Here is a 23,034-nt window from a genome sequence, read left to right as displayed (position 1 = left end):
AGAGCAGTTATTCACTTGCCCAAGGCCACAGCTGGTAGGACAGAACAGAATGCAAACCTAGACGATCTTGTCCAGGAGCTTCGTACTTAACCAGTGCCTTGTTTTTTGGAGTAGGGAATTGGAAGCAGGTGTGTCTCTAAAGTTAACTCTATTATTTAGATTAGCCTGGTCTAAACTCACATTACGCTGTTCATTTCTTTTAGATAAATCATCCTGAAAGTCGCTGTTGTTCTCCTGCTGAGCAAGAATGGAGGCCCCACTGGTGAGCCTGGATGAAGAGTTTGAGGACCTTCGACCCTCCTGCTCCGAGGACCCGGAGGAGAAGCCCCAGTGTTTCTATGGTTCATCTCCCCACCATCTCGAGGACCCCTCCCTCTCCGAGCTTGAGAATTTTTCTTCCGAAATAATCAGCTTCAAGTCCATGGAGGACCTCGTGAATGAATTTGACGAGAAGCTCAATGTCTGCTTTCGGAACTACAACGCCAAGACCGAGAACCTAGCTCCCGTGAAGAACCAGTTACAGATCCAAGAGGAGGAGGAGACCCTTCAGGACGAGGAGTAAGAAGTCTTAATTGCCCTCTCCTGCTTCAGTCGAGAGCCCTGTAGTCCTTGTCTCCTTGACATAGTGCTAGTTTCTGTCTATAGGTTTATGGCCTATTACTTTCATTTTCGTGTTGCCAGCGGAGCGGTGCCCTGGTACTTGCTGTCATAGCTCTATATATGTCCCTTTACAGTCCCCTGTGGAGAACTTTCTTAAATTGAAACCTTAGGGGAATGAAGGTTTTCCTAGATACAAAATGGAATTTCAGGAGCACAGTAAATTTCAGGGTCTGTCTATCTTAAGCTTTCTTTATATCAGTGGAAATCCAGCGAGATATTAGAAATAAAGGCCAGAAAAAATTAATTAACCATGATGGATGAATCTATGTTATTGGACTAATTTGCTTCAAGAAACACCAGAATTTTGAAAATCCCGAATTTTTGACAGCCCCTCAGGCCTGGAGAGTTATCTACAGATGTTAGGATATGTCCACATAAGAAAGCATCTAAACTGAACTGAGAGCACAGGGGGCTACCCTGGACAAAGTAAAGGTGGAAACTAGGTGATGTGGCCTTTGAGTATGCAGATTCCTTGTATCACTTGTTAGCTACTTTCTAGGGTCTTAATAGTAGTCAAGAAAAGGGATCTGAGAAAAGTACTCTTATAGGAGGGACTAGAAAGAGAAGGGGGTGATATGTTACACAAATTAAAGAAGGATGTTTTAGGCATTTAGTAAAAATTCAGTGGTTCCCCGCTATCCTCGGGGGATGTATTTTTTTTTGTTTGTTTGTTTGTTTTTTTGAGATGGAGTTTCATTCTATCGCCCAGGCTGGAGTGCAATGGCACGATTTCAGCTCACTGCAACCTCCACCTCCCAGGTTCAAGCGATTCTCCTGCCTCAGCCTCCTGAGTAGCTGGGACTACAGGTGTGCACCACCACGCCTGACTAATTTTTGTATTTTGAGTAGAGATGGGGTTTCACCATGTTGGCCAGGCTGGTCTCGAACTCCTGACTTCGTGATCTGCCCGCCTTGGCCTCCCAAAGTGCTGGGATTACAGGCGTGAGTCACCACGCCTGGCCCATGGTGGGGGATGTGTTTTAAGACCCCCAGTTAATGCCTGAAACCACTGCTAGTACCAAACCCTAATGTTTTTTCCTGTATGTACATACATATGATAAAGTTCAGTTTATAAGTTAGGCACAGTAAGAGACTAACAACAGCTCACAGCAAAATAGAGCAATTATAACAATATATTATAATAAAAATTATGTGAATGTGGTCTCTCTCTCTCTCTTTCAAAATATTTCATTGTACTGTACAGCAGATAACCGAGCCCTACGAAAGCAAAACCACAGATAAGGGGGGACTACTGTCTACATGAGTTCCCTGCAGAGATACAGTATGCATCCATTGTTCCTTAGCTATCACACAAGAAATGTCAAAGGTCAGGGAAGTCTGAAGCACCTGTGCTTTTGTTTCTCTTTTTGTGGATTTGAGTGGGAAGAATGGCCCACAAATAATGGGGTAAGAGGCATGTACTAGAGGATTGGAACCTGACTGTATTTGGGAGAGCGTTGCTTATTTGATGACTACTATAAGACTCTACCTTTACACATAGAGGGGCCAAATATCTGTCTTATTCACTCTTACAGCCCCACTGTCTAATACAGTGCAATGAGCAAATAATATTTTTGAATGAAATATGGAATATTGAATAAACTAGATGAGTGATAATAGCTAGTAGCCATGTATGTACATGTAATATATTTCTAAGCCCACACCATTTCCTTCTTTTCTTTTAATTAATGCTGGCTGGAAGGTATGATCACAGAGAACATTTCATTCTGCTGACTAGTACTATAGCTGTGGGATATGTGTTTAAATTTTAAGTTTCAAACAGATTCTTTTTAGATTCTGAGCCTGTTATCTGCTCAACATCTATAAGTCAAAAAAGAATGACTCTGGGGGTTTATTATGCAGAATATTTTTCGTTCAAGTGCACCAGCCAATGAACTAGAAACAAAAAGACTATGAATTCTAATTTTGGTACTCTCTCTAACTCGCTGTGTGACCTTGGGCAAGTCACTTAACCCTGGTTGACTGTGTAGGTCCTCATCTATGAAACCTCCAGAGCTCAATCTTGATGAAGTGAGGCTAAGGACTTGTAAAGAACCTAATTTCTTACCTCACCCAGAATGTGCTTTGAAAATGACATTTCAAGATGCGTCCCATTCCTTTTGCTTCCAACAAATCATTTCCCCCCATCAAAACCCTTCCTCTGCCTCATTAAGGATGAAGGCCCAGTGAGCAGATTCTTACTGTCTTCTAGCACATCAGAAGAGGCCACTCAATGTTAATTACCATCACATGGGATTATTGGCCTACTCAGCCTGATTTTTCTGACGTGACTGCCTCATTGACTGCCTCAGTTAAGAGACCAAAAATTGAATAATTCCTTCGAGATAAAGTATAATTTGGGGACAGTGTAGAGGGAGGAAGCTGGGAAGAGAAAAATTAACACAACACTTTCTAGGCATTCAGTTCTAACCCCTCTTTATAATTTAAAATAAAAATCAGAATTCTGTTACACACTTTGTTTTATAGACACTATCCAGATATTTCAACTGTGAAATTATGGCTAAGTAAAGGAAAGGGGTGATTTAATATCTCACCTGACTACACTTCTCCTGAACATAGCTCTAATGTTATTGTTATAAACTTGTTCAGGTTTAGTATTTAGAGGGCTGTTTCATCCACAAATGAGTTAAAAGTGCTGTGGATGGGTTAGAGGTAAATAATAGAAGCTTAAAACAAAAGCAGGGAAATACTTGGTTAAACTGCCTCCTTAAAGACAGCACAAATCATAGAGCAAATGTAGTGATTCCCTTAGAAGCTTTCTTTAGTCTACATTTGGAACCATTTAGCCAAGAGGGGAGTTGGCTAAGATTTGTCAACTTATCTCTGATCTGTCAGGGCATGGAAGTTCTAGGCATTAAAGGAGAGTCAGATTTGAATACACATTTTTTGGTTTTGAATTCAAGAAATATCCCAGAATCTCTTCTTTGTGTATATGTGACCACCCTCTTCCTTTGCCATAAGAGATTGGGCCTGGAGGTCAGAGCCTCTTAGGGGTCACTACAAAATGGAAATGGACGGCCCTCAGCTTACCTCCTACATCACTGGGGATCCCTATCAGCCCTCTTACGAGTACCCTGAAGACAGAGGGGCTAACCATGCAATGGCTGTTTCTTCAGATAGAATTGTTATAGGTGATGTTAAAAATAAAGTGCACACAATAAACTGCCTGTCATCAGATATACTACATGTTGAAGACAAGTAAATACCAAATAGTCAGCTAGGGAAAACTACACATAATTGTGATTTTTAGAAAATTTAATTCTCTTTTTAGAGGTTATAGAAAGCAGATAGAGTATTGATTCTATTTAAACATTTGAGGACATACAGAAAGTTGAGCAAACGTATTAATGTGCTGCCAATAATTTCTACTTTCTTTCTTTCTTTCTTTTTTTTTTTTTTTTGAGACAGAGTCTCACTCTGTCGCCCAGCTGGAGTGCAGTGGCATGATCTCGTCTCAGCTGCAACCTCTGCTTCCTTGTTTCAAGCAATTCTCCTGCCTCAGCCTCCCCAGTAGCTGGGATTACAGGCGAACGCTGCCACGCCAGACTAATTTTTTTTTTGTTTTTTTGTATTTTAGTAGACATGGGGTTTCACCACACTGTCCAAGCTGGTCTCGAACTCCTGAGCTCAGGCAGTCCACCTGCCTCAGCCTCCCAAAGTGCTAGGATTACAGGCGTGAGCCACCACGCCCAGCCACTAATTTCTACTTTCTAAACATAAAGTGCAAAAGTGTACTCAAATTAATACACATTTGGGTGTGGATATTGGCATGACTGCACACCAGCAAAACACTAGACAAGGGAAGTAGCCAGGCTTGAGGGAAATGTCAGCAAGTTAGAATTCTAATAAGCCCTTTAAGCTGCCTGCCATATTGTCAGAAATAGGTATATAAGGGTTTGCGTGTGCGTGAGGACTGAGAGAACCCTGATGGCTATGTTGCCAGTTCCAGGCCCGGGAGTCCTTTGTACACGTGTCCTGACACCCCACAGTCTCCACCCTCCTCCACTGGGTTTGCTCATACTCTGCCAGCAGCCTTTCCCAAAGCCCCTGCTCTCTGTGGCGAAAGATACTTAAGTCAATTCTACAGGCACCTAAGCCCAAGCTATAAAATATGCACCTGAAAAAGCTTTTTCTGTTATACAGGGATGGAGAGAGCAAATTGAATCTCAGGTGTCATGGCAGCATAATGATAGGAACTGAGGCAATCTGTTTAATCTTAGTTCTCTGATGAATGATAGAGGAGATAGCTTTCAAAGTCTTCTTTCCGCAAGGTAAGAGTAAATAGCAGGATGCTTCTCAGGGAAGTAAAACTTTACAGTCCACTGTAAGGGACTGTACTCACAAAAGGGGCGCTCACAAAAGGGGCGATGCACACTCCCAAGAACCCTGCTTATGATGAGATATATGATGGGATAGACAGCCCTTCCCTTTCTCTTCCTCACAGAAAGCTGTTTCCCCCTGCCCTGGCTGCATCGGCTCCTCTGTTGCTGAGGCTGCTGGCTGCCAGCATCTGCCTGTGCCTTCCTTGTGCCCTTCCCTGGGCTGGAGATCTACATAGAAAGTGGCCATGCACCCCTGCTACCTTTGCCATTCCTCCTTCTGTAGATCCATGAAAACACAATGTTCAGGATCATTGTACGTATGGGTTTCTCACGCAGAGCCAGTTTCTTTTTTTTTTTTTTTTGAGATGGAGTTTCACTCTTGTTGCCCAGGATGGAGTGCAATGGCGCCATCTCGGCTCACTGCAACCTCCGCCTCCCAGGTTCAAGCGATTCTCCTGCCTCAGCCTCCCAAGTAGCTGAGATTACAGGTGTGCGCCACCATGCCCAGCTAATTTTCACACAGAGCCAGTTTCTAAACTGCTCTCCTAGGTTATGATTAGGAACTTGGTATATTATTCTGATGCCCATACTGATGCCAATTACAGAATTCATAAAGACTTGGAATTGTTAAGTGGTTAGGAATATGGGCTCTGTAGCCATGCTGCCCAAGTTCAAATCCCACTTTTACCATTACTGGTAATATGAGCTGAGACAAGTGAATTAACTTCACTATGTTTCATTTTTTTTCCCATTAGCATCTGCCTTGTATAATTGTTGTGAAGAATGAATGAATTAATCCATGTTTAGAATCTGGTTTAGAGTACTACCTGGCTCATAGTAAGTGCTCAGCAAGTGTTGACTGCTATTGTTATTGTTAAATGGGCACTGGATAAGTACGGAAAGGGTATGCAACTGATTATAAAGAGATGAAAGCTGCTTTATCTTAAAGCTTGTTTATACACTTCAAAGGATAAAAAGTATGTCAGCAAGGAAAAAGGAAACCTGGACAAAATATGAAAGAGAATGAGGATGGCTTGAAATCCTGAGAAGATAAAAGTTTAGGGAGTTGTCGCTAAAAATGTAGAATCAGAAGATAAAATTCAAAGCTTACCAGCAAAGGCTCAGATGAGAAAAGCAGGCACTCTAAATGATCCCGAGAGAGCCCCTGCTTATCACTTTAAGGATGTAAATAGTCTCAAGGTCATTGGAAAGTGTGTAGTTCATTAAAGTTCTCAGCTTCCCTCCAGCCTGGGAGAGATACAAAAGGCTCCTGCCTATTTTGGGCTTTGCTGAATTTCATTTCTGTGGGCACTTCCTGCAGGGACGAATCTGAAGGTCATTGCCTGTATGCATGTTCATTCTTGCAGCAGAGAATGTAATGCAGTGATGTAAAGAGCAGTCCTACAGTGACCTTTCCAGCGGGTGTGGTGCCTTGGAGTTTTGTCTTGGAGAAAGCAAATCCTATTTGCTTCTTGGCTCTAGAATGCTAATGGCACTTGGATTTAGAATTAGCCTGGATTAATGCAGCTTTAATAGTGCCTGATGGAGATTAGGGTATCACCCATGGTTTAAGAAGTCTGCTCTGAAATCCTGCTGAGTAGATGGCTAATGAGTACTTGATGAGTTCTCTTCAAAGTGTTTTCTTGTAATGGTAGGAAAATAATGAATAAGCAGATGCCCCAAGCACTGCCATTACATTGTGTTTTCTTGGGTTCCTTTTATTTGTTCCATCACCAATTATATGCATTGTGCACTAAGAAAGTCTTTTTGCTTTTACACCCATATATCACGTCACATTCCTGATATAAACAAAATCAGGAATGTGATGTGATATATGGGCATTTTGTTTAGTTAATAGTGCCCTCATTACTTTCTGATTTCAAATGTCTGTGCCCTGGTGTATATATACATACTTGCTTATTTTTGAAATCTTTTTCTCACAGGTATCATTTGTGTTTGACATGCATAGGCACCTGAAGGAGAGTGCAGCGTAGAGCCCTACTTTATCATTATCTAATATTTTAGTTTTTTTGTTTTGGTTTTTTTTTTTTTTGAGACAGTATCTTGCTCTGTCACCCAGGCTGGAGGGCAGTGACACAATCATGGCTCACTGCAGCCTCGACTTCCTAAGGTTCTTCCCACGGGTCAGGCTATCCTCCCACTTCAAGCCTCTCAAGTAGCTGGGACTTACAGGCCCATGCCACCATGCCCGGTTAATTTTTGTATTTTTTGTAGAGACAGGGTTTCACCATGTCGGCCAGTCTCATCTCGAACTCCTGGAGTCAAGTGATCTGCCCATCTTGGCCTTCCAAAGTGCTGGGATTTCAGGCGTGAGCCATTGCGCCCGGCCTCATTAATATTAATTCAGGTGCCATTGGCTTCCATGGCGGTCATTATCTTAAGGGCTTTGTTTACTGATTTACATTAATCTCTTGGTGTTGAATAATTTATGTATCTTCCGGATGTGTGTTTGTGACTTTGAAATTTTCCCCAACCTCCCTCCTCTTTTTTTTTGTAAGAAATCTTTCTGAAATAAGTTAAGGAATAAGAATTGTAGAAATCCTTTCTTATAATGTACATATCAGAATTTTAAAAAGAAATGTAATAAATGTAGCTCCATCTTTCCCCACTAAAAACAAATTGTGTAGACAGAGGTGTATTTATTGGTTTCTTTTATATACAGTATTTACCTTAGCGTGTCCGTGATGTTGGAATGACACAATGCAGGATTTAGATTCTACATTGCTAGAGGGCAGGATCTTGCAACGCGTGGGTTCGATAGAACATTCTGGGTAGTAAGTAAGCACTCACTGTATTGGCATTATTCCCTTACCTACATTAGATGTCAAGGAGGGAATTCCTGATCATTTAGATTGTAGGCCTCTGAAACTGAAACCGTTATAAACTAGATAATGATTCCGATCTTAATGAGATTCAGCCAGAAAAACTGCCCAGATCTCTCTGTCTCTGTGTTCTTCTCTCTCTCTCTCTCCCTTTCTCTCTCTCTCTCTCTCTCTCTCTCTGCCCATAGGAAAAGAAACATGGGCATCTCTTAGATTCAGAAACGTGAGCTATTTGGATGAAGGGCAGATTTATTTTCAGAGCCAGAGGCGGTTTGATTATAGATGCTGCCATTTGTATCTCAATGGTAGGAAATTCCTCTTCCCTCAAGCAAACACCTTTCACACTGAAGCCCCTGGCCAAGCTCCATGCACTTTCTCCCCTGGATGTGCCTCTGATTCAGTTTTTAAGCTGCTTTGCTCCTGCATGCTGGAAGGCAGATGATCTCAGCCTGGCACACACAGAAGCCTCTCTCCTCTCCCGGCCCAGCTCTTCCTTCCTCCAGGCGGGGCCGGGCCACAGATGTGTGTTAATGAGAGCTTCTCTTTGTTTACAGGGTTTGGGATGCTCTGACAGACAATTACATCCCTTCACTCTCAGAAGACTGGAGGGATCCAAACATCGAGGCTCTGAATGGCAACTGCTCTGACGCTGAGGTACCTCTCCGGGGCCCCTGGTTTAGCAGGGCTTGAGAAGATGTGGAATCCAGTTAGAAAAACATTCAGTAACTCAACAGTCTTCCTCAAAATTGTTGATGGAGGCTCATGCCTGTAATCTCAGCTTTGGGAGACCGAGGTGGGTGATTGCTTGAGTTCAGTAATTTAAGACCAGCCTGGGCCACATGGTGAAACCCCCATCTCTACCAAAATACAAAAAATTAGCCAAGCATGGTGGCGCATGCTTGTGGTCCCAGCTACTCAGGAGACTGAGGTGGGAGGACTGCTTGAGCCTAGGAGGCGGAGGTTGTAGTGAGCCAAGATCATGCCACTGCACTCCAACCTGAATGATAGAGTGAGACCCCATCTCAATTAAAAAAAAATTATTGTTGGGAAGGAGGAGTTGTGGAGGAGGGTGAAAAATAAGATAAGGAAGACATCCATATATCCGAAATGATAGGAATGGTCATCTATAGAAAAGCAGAAACACAGATGACTTCTATTAGGTTGGTGCAAAAGTAATTTTGTTTTTGCCATTACTTTCCTTTTTTAATCTTTTTTTGAGATGGAGTCTCGCTCTGTTGCCCAGGCTGGAGTGCAGTGGCGTGATCTTGGCTCATTGCAACCTTCGCCTCCCGGGTTCAAGGGAGTCTCCTGCCTCAGCATCCCGAGTAGCTGGGACTACAGGTGCATGCCACTATGCCTGGCTAATTTTTTGTATTTTTAGTAGAGATGCGGTTTCACTGTGTTAGCCAGGATAGTCTTGATCTCCTGACCTCGTGATCCGCCCGCCTTGGCCTTCCAAAGTGCTGGGATTACAGGCGTGAGCCACTGCGCCCGGCCTGCCATTGCTATCAATATTTCTAACCTGTGTACTACAACATGAAAAATAAAGTGGCCGGAAATAAGAGGAGGAAACTGTCATGGCTTGTCTTGGGTTCAAACAATGATGGTTTAAAAAAATCAGGTTTTCTCATCTTAAATGAAGAGTTCAGGCCGGAAATAAGAGGAGGAAACTGTCATGGCTTCTCTTGGGTTCAAACAATGATGGTTTAAAAAAATCAGATTTTCTCATCTTAAATGAAGAGTTCAGGGCAGAAATAAGAGGAGGAAACTGTCATGGGCTTCTCTTGGGTTCAAACAATGATGGTTTAAAAAAATTAGGTTTTCCTATCTTAAATGAACAGTTCAGGCCCACAAAAACAGTGCTGAGAACAAGTGCCGATGGATCTTGCACTTGACAATGGCCAGAGGTGGGGCCCAGATATTAGCAATGTGGCCACACAATGGGGAAGAAGTCTCTCTTTTTTTTTCAGACAGGGTCTCACTCTGTCGTCTAGGCTGGAGTGCAGTGGCACAGTCTCAGCTCACTACAGCCTTGACCTCCTGGGCTCAAGTGATCCTCCAGCCTTACCCACCACCCCCTCCCTGAGTAGCTGGGACTACAGGCGTACGCCACCATGCCCAGCTAATTTTTGTATTTTTTTGTAGAGATGGGATTTTGCCATGTTACCAAGGCTGGTTTCAAACACCTGAGCTCAAGCAATCCACCCAACTCAGACTCTCAAAGTGTTGGGATTACAGGCGTGTGCCACCATGCTGGCCTAGAATTGTTTATGAAACTCAACCAAGGGGACGTTTATGTGTCTGGACCAGAGTCACACTCCATGAGTTACTGACTCCAAGGAAGAAAGTAGCTTAGGGGCTTCTGAAAAATAAAGATGATATTTATTTTGAGTTGATTTGCAAAGGCCATAAAGGGGGTGACCTTTCAGAAGATCCAAATTGCCCCTCCTATCTGAATCTACATATGGAATGGTTTCTTAGTCAGTTTGGGCTGCTGTAACAGGATACGTTAGACTAAGTAATTTATAAACAACAGAGGTTGATTTTCACAGCTCTGGTGGCAGGGAAGTCCAAGATCAAGGCACTGGCAGATTCAGTATCTGGTGAGGACCTGCTTTCTGGTTCATAGACGGCACCTTCTCACTGTGTCCCCACATGGTAGAAGGGTCTAAAGTGCTTCCTTGGGCCTCTTTTAGAAAGATACTTGTGGGCATCCCACCTCCATGATATCATCACCTCCACAAGGTCTCACTGTCTAATACCATCACTTTGGGCATTAGGATTTTAGCATATAAATTTGGGGGGTGGGACATAAACATTCAGAGCACAGCAAAAGATAAAATCTTTTAATGGCTCTATGTTAAAAGCAAATTTCTGCCTCACTTGGTTTTCTAGTTTCAGCTGTGAAGGAAATTTGACAATTTATCGTCAGGAAGGGCTGTCACAGCCCTGCAGGCTCAGCAAGTGATAGAGTTGGATGGGTCTAATCTTTCTAAGTGTTTCAGAATTGAGTCCAAGTAAAAGAGCAAGAAACAGATTCCCCTTACTCGGCAATATATTTGTAGATTATTGCTCAAAATAGCACAGCAAAGAGATCAGCAGTTGACTGATTTGTTGAAAATGTAGCCATATATATCCTTCTCCATTTTTCTAGTAATTAGCAATCTAAGGTACTCAAAACCTCAAGGCTCCATTGATGGGAGCAAGTGAGATGATGACTTTGAGACTAAGATTTCCTGCAAGCCTCCTCAGCACAGACATAGGAGGCTGTGTCTCAGGTCCTGTTTTGAACTCTCAGCTGTGCATTATCTCTTGTAATGCTTACAGGTATGGTGCTTAGTACTTAACCAAACTGCAAAGGAGATGGAGGCAATAATGGAATAAATCTAATTACTGAAATTAAATCAGATCCATCATGGTACAAAAGGCAGATTTTGCTTTGTTATCTCTTTTGACACCTTTCCAACTCATTTTGTGGATTAAGCCAAAGGATATATAAGATAGCCTGCCCTTCAAAAGGGCTTTAATTTATCCTCATTTCCAGATTTCCCTCAAGAGGGTTAATATTTCAGGGCAAACTGAATGACCCTGAGAAGGATGATCTTGAGCTCTCTTCCTTGTAGTATTTCTTCTATCTAACCCATGGGAAAAGGACAGGGTAGCAAAAGTAGATTGATTAAGGCTGTTTTATTTCATTCTCTTTTATTATCTGGATTAATTACAGTAGGAGCTCTATTAACTGCCCTAAGTTTAAATGATTTACCAGATTAACCAGTGCTCTGTATTCCTTCTGTAAAATATACGACCAAAAGCGCTTGGCATGCTGAATGTGCACAGCTGTGAGGCTTCTCTCTAGTGAGCCCTCATACCTCCACTTAAGTGGTCCATTTAATAATTTTTTTTTTAATTTTTTTAAGATGGTGTCTCTCTCTGTTACCCAGGCTGGAGTGCAATGGCGCAATCTTGGCTCACTGCAACCTCCGCCTCCCAGGTTCAAGCAATTCTCCTGCCTCAGTTTCCTGAGTAGCTGGGATTACAGGCATGCACCATCATGCTCAGCTAGTTTTTGTATTTTTATAGAGATGGGGTTTCACTATGTTGCCCAGGCTGGTCTTGAACTCCCAACCTCAGGTGATCCACCCGCCTTGGCCTCCCAAAGTGCTGGGATTATAGGTGTGAGCCGCCACACCTGGCCAAGTGGTCCATTTTTAAGAATCAGTTGTTCCCAAACCTGTTTGTGCTGTCCTTGTGACTGCACTAAGAAATTTAATTAAATATTGTACCAACTATTGAATTGTGACTGCAAAGAGTGTCATTTTTTGTTAAAATCAAAGTAACACATCTACATAGTTTAAAAAGTTAATTAATGCTTTGAAAGTAATGCACTGTAAGTACAAGACAAAACAATCGCCCAACACAGTAGACCCCTGCCTTCTTGTCTTTCCCTACTCCATAGAGGCAACTGCTTGCATTTCTTTTAGCTGACTTTTTTTTTTTTTTTTGCATATAGCTCCAGTTTTATAGTGGGACCATGCAGGGCCACATGGGGAAGCTCCAGTGTCCTCTGGAGGCAGAAGGAGCCAGGGGAGAGCCAGTCCAGTGCCTCAGGAATGGCAAGATGGGGTAAACAGTTTAGGACTGGCTAGTTTGAGTAATTTCTGCAAGCTGTAAACACTAGGGATGGTCCTTAGTGCCTAGTACCTGACCCTGGGATGGCTAAGGAAGAGGACTCTGCCTCCTGGGATGTAGAGGTCAGGTAGAGGGGGCAGGGCTTGGCTTTGGTTAGTTTGCATATAGAAGGTTTGCTGAGCCCTTTGCTATCTCTAAGAATTGGCTGATTTTTTTTTTTTTTTTTTTTTTTTTTTTTTTTGGTGATGGAGTCACACTCTGTCACCCAGGCTGGAGTGCAGTGGCATGATCTCAGCTCACTGCAACATCCACCTCCCAGGTTCAAGCAATTCTCCTGCCTCAGCCTCCCAAGTAGCTGGAATTACAGGAATGCGCCATGACGCCCAGCTAATTTTTTTTTTTTTTTTTTCTATTTTTGGTAGAAACAGGGTTTTGCATGTTGGCCAGACTAGTCTTGAACTTCTGATCTCAAGTGAGCCGCATGCCTTGGCCTCCCAAAGTGCTGGGATTACAGGTGTGAGGCACTGCACCCAGCCAGAATTGGCTAATCTTGAAGGTACAGTCTATCCCCACCAGAAAGGTCTTTAAAATGTTAAAAATCATACTTTTCAGAAAATTAAAAAGTATAAATAACACAATGCTTAAATAAATCAGATACTATATTGTGTCAATTCCATGTTTTTTTCTTGAAAACACCCCAGTTAGTACCTTTCATCTTTCTGCTACAAACTGGTCTGCTCATTCGCTAGATCAGCTGTACAGCTGCTGTCCGGAGAACATCCTTCCCTTCATGCTGGGGATTCTTTTGTCTTCCTCTCCTGTCCTCTGGTTACCATATTTTAAAAATCTTTCTAGTTTTGGTGAAAAAAACCAACAACAAACCAAACTATTCAGCATATTTTTGAGAAAGGGGTACAGAGGAAATAGTTTTTAGGATATATAAGATTATTATTATTTAGCATTCTGAGGGCTTTGTTCTCTTCTAGCATTAGGTCGTGTTGAGAAACCCCAAATCTGTTCTGATTCCCAGTCCTTCTTTTTTGGCTGACTCTGTTGTCCATCTTTAGATTCCTGCTCCTTTATTATATGACTTTTTTGGTTCTCTCTGGAAGCTTTTAGCATGTTCTTTTCCTTTTTCATTTGAAATTTTACAATAATGTGCTTTAGAATGAAGTTTTTTTTTTCCTTCATTATGTTATCCTCAGTGAATCCTTTCAACATAGAAGCTCATGACTTTAAATTGTGACGTTTTCTTATTATTTTTTCTGAAGATTTATTATTTCTGTTTACTGCCTCTGTGGAGATGATTATATGGCTTTTCTCCTTTATGATATTAATGTGATGAATTTCATAAATTAATTTGCAAACGTCAACTCAACCATGCATTCTTGAGATATATACAACTTCATCATGATATATTATCATTTTATTTTATTTTGTTTCTTCCCCCCATATCTTTATTGAAAGGTAATTGGCATATAATGAACTGTGCATATTAAAGTGAGCAATGTGGTAAATTTTGACATCTGCATATATCTGCGAAACCATCACCACAATCAAGATATTCAACATATTCATCATCCCTCTCTCTCACCACCCAATCTCTGGGCAACCACTTATCTGCTTTCTGTCATTGTAGATTAGTTTTCATTTTCTAGAATTTTGCATGAATGGAATGATGCAATATGTACATTTTCTTTTGTTTGGCTTATTAAACTCAGTGTAATTAGATATTCATCCATATTTTTAAGCATAGCAACAGTTCATTTCTTTTTATTGTTGAGTAGTATTCTGTTGTATGGATATATCACCAGTGGCTTATTCATTCACTTATAGATGAACAGTTTTCTTTTCTACTTTTTGCATATTTCAAATGAAGCTGCAGTGAACATTCTTCTGTAGGTCTTTGTGTGAACATATGCTTCCATTTCTCTTGGATAAAAACCTATGTGTGGAATGGCTGAGTCATATGGTAGGTGTATTTTCCACTTCTTTTTTTAGCTTTTATTTTAAGTTCAGGGGTACATGTGCAGGTTTGTTACATAGGTAAATTGTGTCATGGGGGTTTGTTGTACAGATTATTTCATCACCCAGGTATTAAACCTAGTATCCATTAGTTATTTTTCCTGATCGTCTCCCTCCTCCCACCCTTCATCCTCCGGTAGGGCCCGGTGTGTATTGTTCCCTTCTGTGTGTCCATTTGTTCTCATCATTTAACTCCCATGTCTAAATTTTTAAGGAACTACCAAACTGTTTCCCAGTTTGAGAGCTGTAATTGTCCCATATTCTCACTAACACTTGTTATGGACAATCTTTAAAATTTAGACATCTTCATGGGTAGCAACAAAATTGATACCTTATTTCAGTTCTAATTTGCTTTTCTCTAGTGACATAGAATATTGAGCATCTTTTCAAGTGATTATTTACAATGTGTGTGTGTGTGTGTGTGTATGTATTTTTGAGACAGGGTCTTGCTGTGTTGCCCAGTCTGGAGGGCAGTGGCTCAATCTCAGCTCACAGCAACCTCCACCTCCCGGGCTCAAGCAGTCTTCCTACCTCAGCTCCCCAAGTAGCTGGGACCACAGGTGCACACCTCCACACCCAGCTAATTTTTGTATTTTTAGTAGAGATGAGATTTCACCATGTTGCCTAGGATGGTCTTGAATTCCTGAGCTCAAGTGATCCACCTGCCTCGGCCTCCCAAAGTGCTTGGATTACAGGCGTGACTGTGCCCGGCCTGTATGTTTTCTTTGGTGAAATGCCTCTTCAAATCTTTTGTGCATTTTCTTAGTACATTGTTTGTGTTCTTAGTATTGAGTTGTAAGGGTTTCTTTTTTTCTTTGAGTTGGAGTCTTGCTCTGTCACCCAGGCTGGAGTGCAGAGGTGCAATCTCAGCTCACTGAAACCTCTGCCTCCCAGGTTCAAGTGATTCTCCTGCCTTAGCCTTCTGAGTAGCTGGGATTACAGATGCACACCACCATGCCTGGCAAATTTTTGTATTTTTGTAGAGACGGGGTTTCACCATGTTGGTCAGGCAAGTCTCGAACTCCTGACCTTGTGATCCGCCTGCCTTGGCCTCCCAAAGTGCTGGGATTATAGGCATGAGCCACTGTGCTTGGCCATAAGAGTTTCTTATAAATTCTAGATAAAAATTATTTGTTGAATATATGTTTTACAAATATTTTCTCCTAGTCTATAGGTTGCCTTTTAATTTTCTTAACATTATCTTTTGAAGAGCAAATGTTTTTTAAATGTGATGAAGGCTGAGTGTGGTGGCTCATGCCTGTAATCCCAGCATTTTGGGAGACTGAGGTGGGCAGATCACTTGAGGCCAGGAGTTAAAGACCAGACTGGGCAACATAGTGAGATCCCCTCTCAAAAAGAAAAATTAGGCCGGACGTGGTAGCTCATGCCTGTAATCCCAGCACTTTGGGAGGCCGTGGCGGGTGGATCATGAGGTCAGGAGATTGAGACCATGCTGGCTAACAGGTGAAACCCTGTCTCTACTAAAAATACAAAAAAAAAAAAAAAAAAAAAAATTAGCCTGGCATGGTGGCACATGCCTGTAATCCCAGCTACTCAGGAGGCTGAAGCAAGAGAATTGCTTGAACCCGGGAGGCAGAGTTTGCAGCGGGCTGAGATCACACCATTGCACTCCAGTCTGGGCAACAGAGTGAGACTCCATCTCAAAGAAAAAAAAAGGAAAATTAAATGCGATGAAGTCCAATTTATTGATATTTTCCTTTTTATACTTTGTGTTTATGTTGTATTTAAGAAATCTTTGTTAAACCCAAGGTCACTAAGATTTTTTTCTTAAGTTTTCTTCTAGAAGTTTTACAATTTTAGCTCTTGTATTTAGGTCTATGATCCATCTCAAATCAGTTTCTTTCTTTTTTTTTGGAAATGGAGTCTTTCTCTGTTGCCCAGGCTGGAGTGCAGTGACTCAATATTGGCTCACTGCAGCCTCCACCTCCCAGGTTCAAGCAATTCTTTGTCTCTGCCTCCTGAGTAGCTGGGATTACAGGTGCCCGCAACCATGCCCAGCTAATTTTTGTATTTTTAGTAGAGACAGTGTTCTACTATTTTGGCCAGACTGGTCTTGAACTCCTGACCTCAAGTGATCACCCATCTTGGCCTCCCAAAGTGCTGGGATTACAGGTATGAGCCACTGTGCCCAGCCTTCAAATTAGTTTTGTATATAGTGTGACATAAGGGTCAGGTTTCATGTTTTTAAATTTTTGATATAAAGTCTTGCTGTTTCCCAGGTTGGTCTTGAGCTCCTTGGCTCAAGCCGTCCACCTGCTTCGGCCTCCCAAATTGCTGGGACTACCGAGGCACTCCACAGTGCTGGGCTTCAAGGTTTATTTTTCTGCATATGGCTATTCAATTATTCCAGTACCATTCATTGAAAATCTTATCCCTTCCCCATTAAATTGTTTTGGCATCTTTGTTGAAAATCAATTGATCATGTATGTGCGGATCTACTTCCGAATTCTTTATTCTGTTTCAATGATATATATATATGTGTATCTTTTTTTATCATCCCTAATTTATTTTAAAATGTGTCTATCTTTATGCCAATCCCACACTGTATTGATTGCTGTAGCTTTATGGTAAGTCTTGAAATAAAGTAGTATAAGTTCTCCAACTGTGTCCATTTTTTTTCTTTCCAAATTTGTTTTAGTTATTTTAGTTTATTTACATTTCCATATAAATCTTGGAATCAGCAGATGAATTTTTGCAAAAAATCTTGCTGGAAATTTGACTTTGATTGTGTAGAATCTACAGACCAATTTATATATGTAGATCAATTATCATGTTAATGTGATGAATTACATTAATTTGTTTTCAAATATTAAACCAGCATTTTATTTTAAAATAAACCCCACTTAGTTATGATATTTTATCTTTTTTATATAATGTGGGATTTGATTTGCCGATATTTTATTAAAGATTTTTGCATCATTTCTTTTTCTGAAATTTTATTTTGTTCTAATGTCATAAAATAAATTGGAAATTATCCTCTCTATCTCTATTTGTGAAAGAATTTGTATTACATTGGTATTATTTCTTCCTTGAATGTTTGATAGACTATAGTAGTGAAAGCATCTGGGCCTAGGGTTTTCTCTGTGGAAGATTTTCAGTTACAAATTCAATTTCACTGAGTCAGGTTTGATAAGTTACATTTCTCAAGGAATTTATCTATTTAATCATTGAATGTATTGTCCATTCATTTGTTTATAATTTTGTTTTGTTATTGAAAATGTCCGTAAGATTTATAGTGATGTTCCCTTTTTTATTCCTGACATTGTTAATTTGTGTTCTCTCTCCCTCCATCCCTCTCTCACTCTCTCTTGTCAGCTGGTCTGTGGGATTATCACCTTTATTAATCTTTTCAGAGAACCACTTTTTATTTCTTTGATTTCCTTTATTGTTTGTTAACTTTTTAGTTTATTGATTCCCTCTCTTAGCTTTATTACTTCCTTCCTTCTACTTAGTAGGAGTTTAATTTGCCCTCATTTTTTTAGCTTCTTAAGGTAGGAAATTTGATTATATTTTAAACTTAAAAAAACTTAAAGCTATAAAATTCCCTTTAAGCACTGTTTTAGCTGAATTCTACATATTTTGATTGGGTATGTTTTCATCATTCAATTAAAAACATAGTTTCTAATTTTTTCTTGCAATTTCTTCTTTAACCCATAGGTTATTTGGAAGTTTGCCGCTTAATTTCAAAGTGCTTGGGAAGTTTTATAGCTATCTTGTTAAAAATTGATTTCTAATTTAATTTTGTCAGAGAACATACTTTGTATGACTTAAATCTTTTAAGATACATTCAGACTGATTTAGGGTCCAGCATATGGTACGTCTTAGTGAATGTAATATGTGCCATTGGAAATGATGCGCATTCTGCAATTGTTGGTTGTAATCTGCTATAAATGTCAACTAGGTTAACTTGGTTGATAGTATTGTTGAATTCCTCTGTGTTCCCAATGATACTTTTTTGTCTGTTTATTCTATCAATTAATGAGAAAGGTTTATTAAAATCTCCAACCATTATTGTGCATTTATTTCTATTTCTTTAGTTCTGTTGATTTTTGTTTTATATATTTTGAAGCTCTGAGTACATCTCCCTGATGAGTTGACCCTTTTATCATTATGAAATGTCATTCTTTCTCTGTAATACTTATCTTAAAATCTACTTTGTTTGATATGAATGTAGCCACTCAAGCTTTCTTATGCATACTGTTTGCAAAGTGTGTGTGTGTGTGTGTGTGTGTGTGTGTGTATCTATCTCAATCCTTTTAGTTTCCGCCTATCTCTGTCTTTTTATTTAAAGTGTGTTTTTGCAGGTAGCATATAGTTGGATCTTGTTTTTATATTCAGTCTGACAATTTGTGCTTCTTGATTATTGTGTTTAGTTTATTTGCATAGTGTGTAGTCCATTGACATTTGGCATAATATTGATAATTTGTGTTGAAGTGTATTGTCTTCATTTCTGATTGTCCCATCTGGTTTTGTTGCTGTGTTGTTCCTCTGTTCCACACTTTTTGTCTTCTTTTGGGTTAATCAAATATTCTTTAGCTTTGCATCTTATGTCTTCTGTTGGATTTTTATCTATACCTCGTCGTATTTTTCTTTAGTGGTTTCTCTGGGGATTACACTATACATTGTTAAGTTATCATAGTCCATTTAGAATTAATATTGTGCACTTTACATAAAATGTAAAACACTTGTCACAGTATAAAGTCTATTCCTTCCATCTTTTGTGCTATAATTGTCATATATTTTATTTCAATCTACATTATATACTCTACAACACAAAGTTATTGTTTTTGCTTTAGACAGTTAGTTGTCTTTTAAGAAAATCAAAAGAAGGAAAAAAAGATACTTTTAAAATATTTACCTAGATATTTATCATTTCTGGCATTCCTTATTTTTTCCTGAAGATTCTGATTTTCTATCATTTCCTTTCAACCCAAAATACTTTTTTATAGCATTTCTTTTAGTGTAGAGCCATAGGTGACAGATTCCTTCAGCCTTCATTTATTTATCTCATTTATTTCATGTTTTTCCCTTCTTTCAAAACACACAGCCTTGCACTGCCTGTGTCCAGTGCCTGAAAACAATTGGCTCATAGATTTTGTCCAGATTGTAGTTGTTTATGGTAGGAGGGGTAAGTCCGTTACCAGTTACTCTGTCATGGCTGAAAGGGGCCATCTCTTCTGTTTTTGCTTTCTAGAATTCCTTTTATTCAAGTATTGGACTTCTGAAGCTGATCTTCTGAATATTTTTCCCCACCCATATTCTATCTGCTTATTTTGTTTCACTCTCCAGGGGACTTTCTCAGCCTTCAGCTCGATGGAAAAGTCTAAATTTTCTATCATACCTTTAATTTCTAAGAGCCCTTTCCAGTTTTTACAGAATTTGTGTGTTTTTTAAATTTTTTTCTGGTCTTAGTAAGTGTACATCTTTGTAGTTTTTAAATTAATTCTGATAAATAGGACACATTTTGAGGAAGCAAGGTGCTCTGTTATCCTTCTGAAGGCAGGTATAGCAGTTTCTTAGAAGAGGTTTCTTCTGCTCTCTCTGTTGCTTTTGATTTCCCTCCCTTATACATTTTCGTCTTTCATGTTGGGGGTTATTCTCAAATGTCTGGCAATCCTTGAGCATCTTTTCATATTTAAAAGTGAGGCTATATGGCCAGGCATGGTGGTTTACTCCTATAATCCCAGCACTTTGGGAGGACAAGGCAGGAGGATCCCTTGATCCTAGGAGTTTGTGACCAGCCCCATCTCTACAACTCTACCAAAAAAAAAAAAAGAAAAAAAAAATGCAAAAAGGTAGCCAGGAGATGGAGTGCACTTGTAGTCCCAACTACTTGGGAGGCCGAGGCAGAAGGATTACTTGAGCCCAGGATTTTCAATACCAGCCTGGCCAACATAGTGAGACCCTGTCTCTACAAAAAGTTAAAAAAAAAAAAGCATTAGCTGGGCCTGGTGGCATGCACCTGTAGTCCCAGCTACTTGGGAGGCTGAGGCTAGAGAATCGCTTGAGCTTAGGAGTTTGAGGCTACAGTGAGCTATGATTACACCATTGTACACCAGCCTGGGCAAAAGAGCAAGCCCCTGTCTCTAAAAACATTAATTAAAAAAAAAATGGCTGGTGATAGCTCATGCCTGTAATCTCAACAGTTTAGGAGGCCGAGGCAGGTGGATTGCTTGAGCTCAGGAGTTTGAGACCAGCCTAGGAAACATGGCAAGTTCCCCATCTCTACAAAAAATACAAAAGTTAGTTGGGCATGGTGGCATGTGCCAGTAGTCCCAACTACTCAGGAAGCTGAGGTGGGAGGATTGCTTGAGCCCGGGAGGCAGAGGTTGCAGTGAGCTGAGATCGAGCCACTCCCCTTCAGCCTAGGTGACAGAGTGAAACCCTTGGAAAAAAAGAAAGTGAGGCCCTAGAAGGCTATGGGGTCAGGGCTTGTTTCCTGCGGGATCACAGTGCCAGTAAGGACTTATGCGTCTTGTTCAGAGATCTTGACAGTTGGCATGTATTTGTAGACTTATAGTATCCGTAGAGAGGTGTCCTCCAATGGCTTGATGGACAGAATAAACCAGCTGCCAGTGTCCTTGGAGCCTAATCAGGGAAGGAGGCCAGGGGTCTGTCTGGTGAGTCATTCTGTAGAGTCTTACATCCTCTCTCTGTTTTCGGTAAGAACCCGCACCCTCACTTTTAGGTGGCCTGGTGCTCTGAGTCCAGAGCCTCCAGTTCAACCTGCTCAGAGTGAAGTCTACAGTCCTTTTGAGCTGAGAGGATGCAGTTCCCTTTCTATCTGGGTTGGAAGAAGACACTTGGGTCTCACTATTCTTGATGAAGAATACCAGCAAATCTTCCTTACGTAGCCCCACCATGCTGCCTCTTGGGGTCTGCAATTCCTAAGCCATTCAGCATCTGCTGGGTGACCCCCTTTACCTTGGGCAGCCGCCTCTCGCCAAGTTTAACCCTGCTGAGCCTGCTGGGCCAGCGTCTGTTTTCTGGCATTTCTCTTGCTGTTGTCTTTTCTCCTGTTCACTTTGTCCCTTTTGGGTTATTTTTTTTTGATCCCTTGACTCTCATTTTAGTAGGGTTCGAGGAGGAAGGGCTGATAAATGTGTGCCCAATCTCCTGTGTACCCACCTTCTACTATAAAGAAATGGAAACAGGAAATCATTTTAAAAATTATGTTATGGGCTGGGTGTGCTGGCTCACACCTGCAAGCACAGCACTTTGGGAGGCTGAAGTAGGAAGATCACTTGAGCCTAGGAGTTAGAAGCCAGCCTAGGTAAAGACAAAGAGGGAGTACTGGTCTCACTCTTTACAAAAAAATGAAAAAGTTTGCCGTGAGTGGTGGTGTGCACCTATGTTCCTAGCTACTTGGGAGGCTGAGGTGGAAGAATTGCCTGAGCCCAGGAAGGAGAGGCTGCAGTGGACTTTGATCATGTCATTGGACTCCAGCCTGGGTGATATTGTGAGACTCTGTTAAAAAAAAAAAAAACAAAAAGTTATTATGTGGATGACGCAAGAGAGACTGTGGAACTCTACTCAGAGTTTCATTCTAAGCTTGGTCCTACACTAGGAACTTGGTGAATAAATAAATGTACATTTACATTTTTAGGTCAGAATAATTTGCTTGAGTTAATATGTCTGTAGGAGGCATTATTATTTTTTTCACAATTGACTGCTTTTATTGGGGCTTTCAATTAATCAATCTATTCTATTCCTGTGATGTAAAACACAGTCTCCTTTTACCTTATAACCTTTATTTAATAGCAGACAGTCGTTGTCCGGATAAGAGGAAATTGGAAGTCCAGGATAGTGAATTATGTCTTTCATATTTTTGAGACAGGATCTCACTATGTCACCCAGGCTAGAGTGCAGTGGCAACAGTCATGGCTCACTGCAGCCTCCACCTCCCTGGCTCAAGCAATCCTCCCACCTCAGTCTCCTGAGTAGCTGGGACTACAGGTGTGCACCTCCATGCCTGGCTAATTTTGTTCATTTTTTTTGTAGAGAGAGACAGAGTTTCACTAAGTTGCCCAGGCTGGGCTCAAGTGACCCTCCCACCCTGGCCTCCCAAATTGCTGGGATTACAGGCATGAGACACCATACCCAGTCATGTCTTCCTCTTTTCCAGGTGACTAAATAGCTAAGTTACCTGTGGAAGTGGACTGAATCTAGATGATAGTACTGCTCTCAGTCTTCTCTTTTTCAATTGTTCATTAATTCTTTCAACAAATATGTGTTGGCTGCATGCCCTAGTGCATCTCCCTGTGGGAATGCACAGCCATTGACTTAATCCACGCAGATGTTTCCTGGTTGTTCATAAGCATAAAAGGGACATAGTTACCAGGCACAGTGGCTCACACCTGTAATCCCACTCGAGAGGCTGAGGTGGGAGGATTGCTTGAGGCCAGGAGTTTGAGACAAGCCTGGGCAACACAGTGAGACCCCTATCTCTAAAAAAATTCAAAACAAAAAAAAATCTTAGTCAGGTGTGGTGGCACCTGCTTGTAGTCCCAGCT

General features: G+C 40.9%; 1 protein-coding gene across 15 annotated transcripts in view; it reads left to right on the top strand.

Annotated features, from left to right (window-relative positions):
- Positions 1 to 23,034, top strand: part of FEZ1 (fasciculation and elongation protein zeta 1) — a 140,560-nt gene that overhangs the window by 96,226 nt on the left and 21,300 nt on the right. For all 15 annotated transcript variants that reach the window (XM_063671577.1, XM_063671576.1, XM_063671582.1 and 12 more), the window contains 2 exons: positions 204 to 558; positions 8,401 to 8,500. In XM_063671577.1, coding sequence (XP_063527647.1) covers positions 248 to 558; positions 8,401 to 8,500 — 411 coding nt within the window. In that variant the 5' untranslated portion in view covers positions 204 to 247. The remainder of the gene's footprint in view (positions 1 to 203; positions 559 to 8,400; positions 8,501 to 23,034) is intronic.

The sequence above is a fragment of the Pongo pygmaeus genome, chromosome 9 (assembly GCF_028885625.2).
Source record: "Pongo pygmaeus isolate AG05252 chromosome 9, NHGRI_mPonPyg2-v2.0_pri, whole genome shotgun sequence".
Lineage (NCBI taxonomy): Eukaryota > Metazoa > Chordata > Mammalia > Primates > Hominidae > Pongo > Pongo pygmaeus.
Note: the sequence above shows the minus strand (reverse complement) of the source record. Positions and strands in the feature narration are given on the sequence as shown.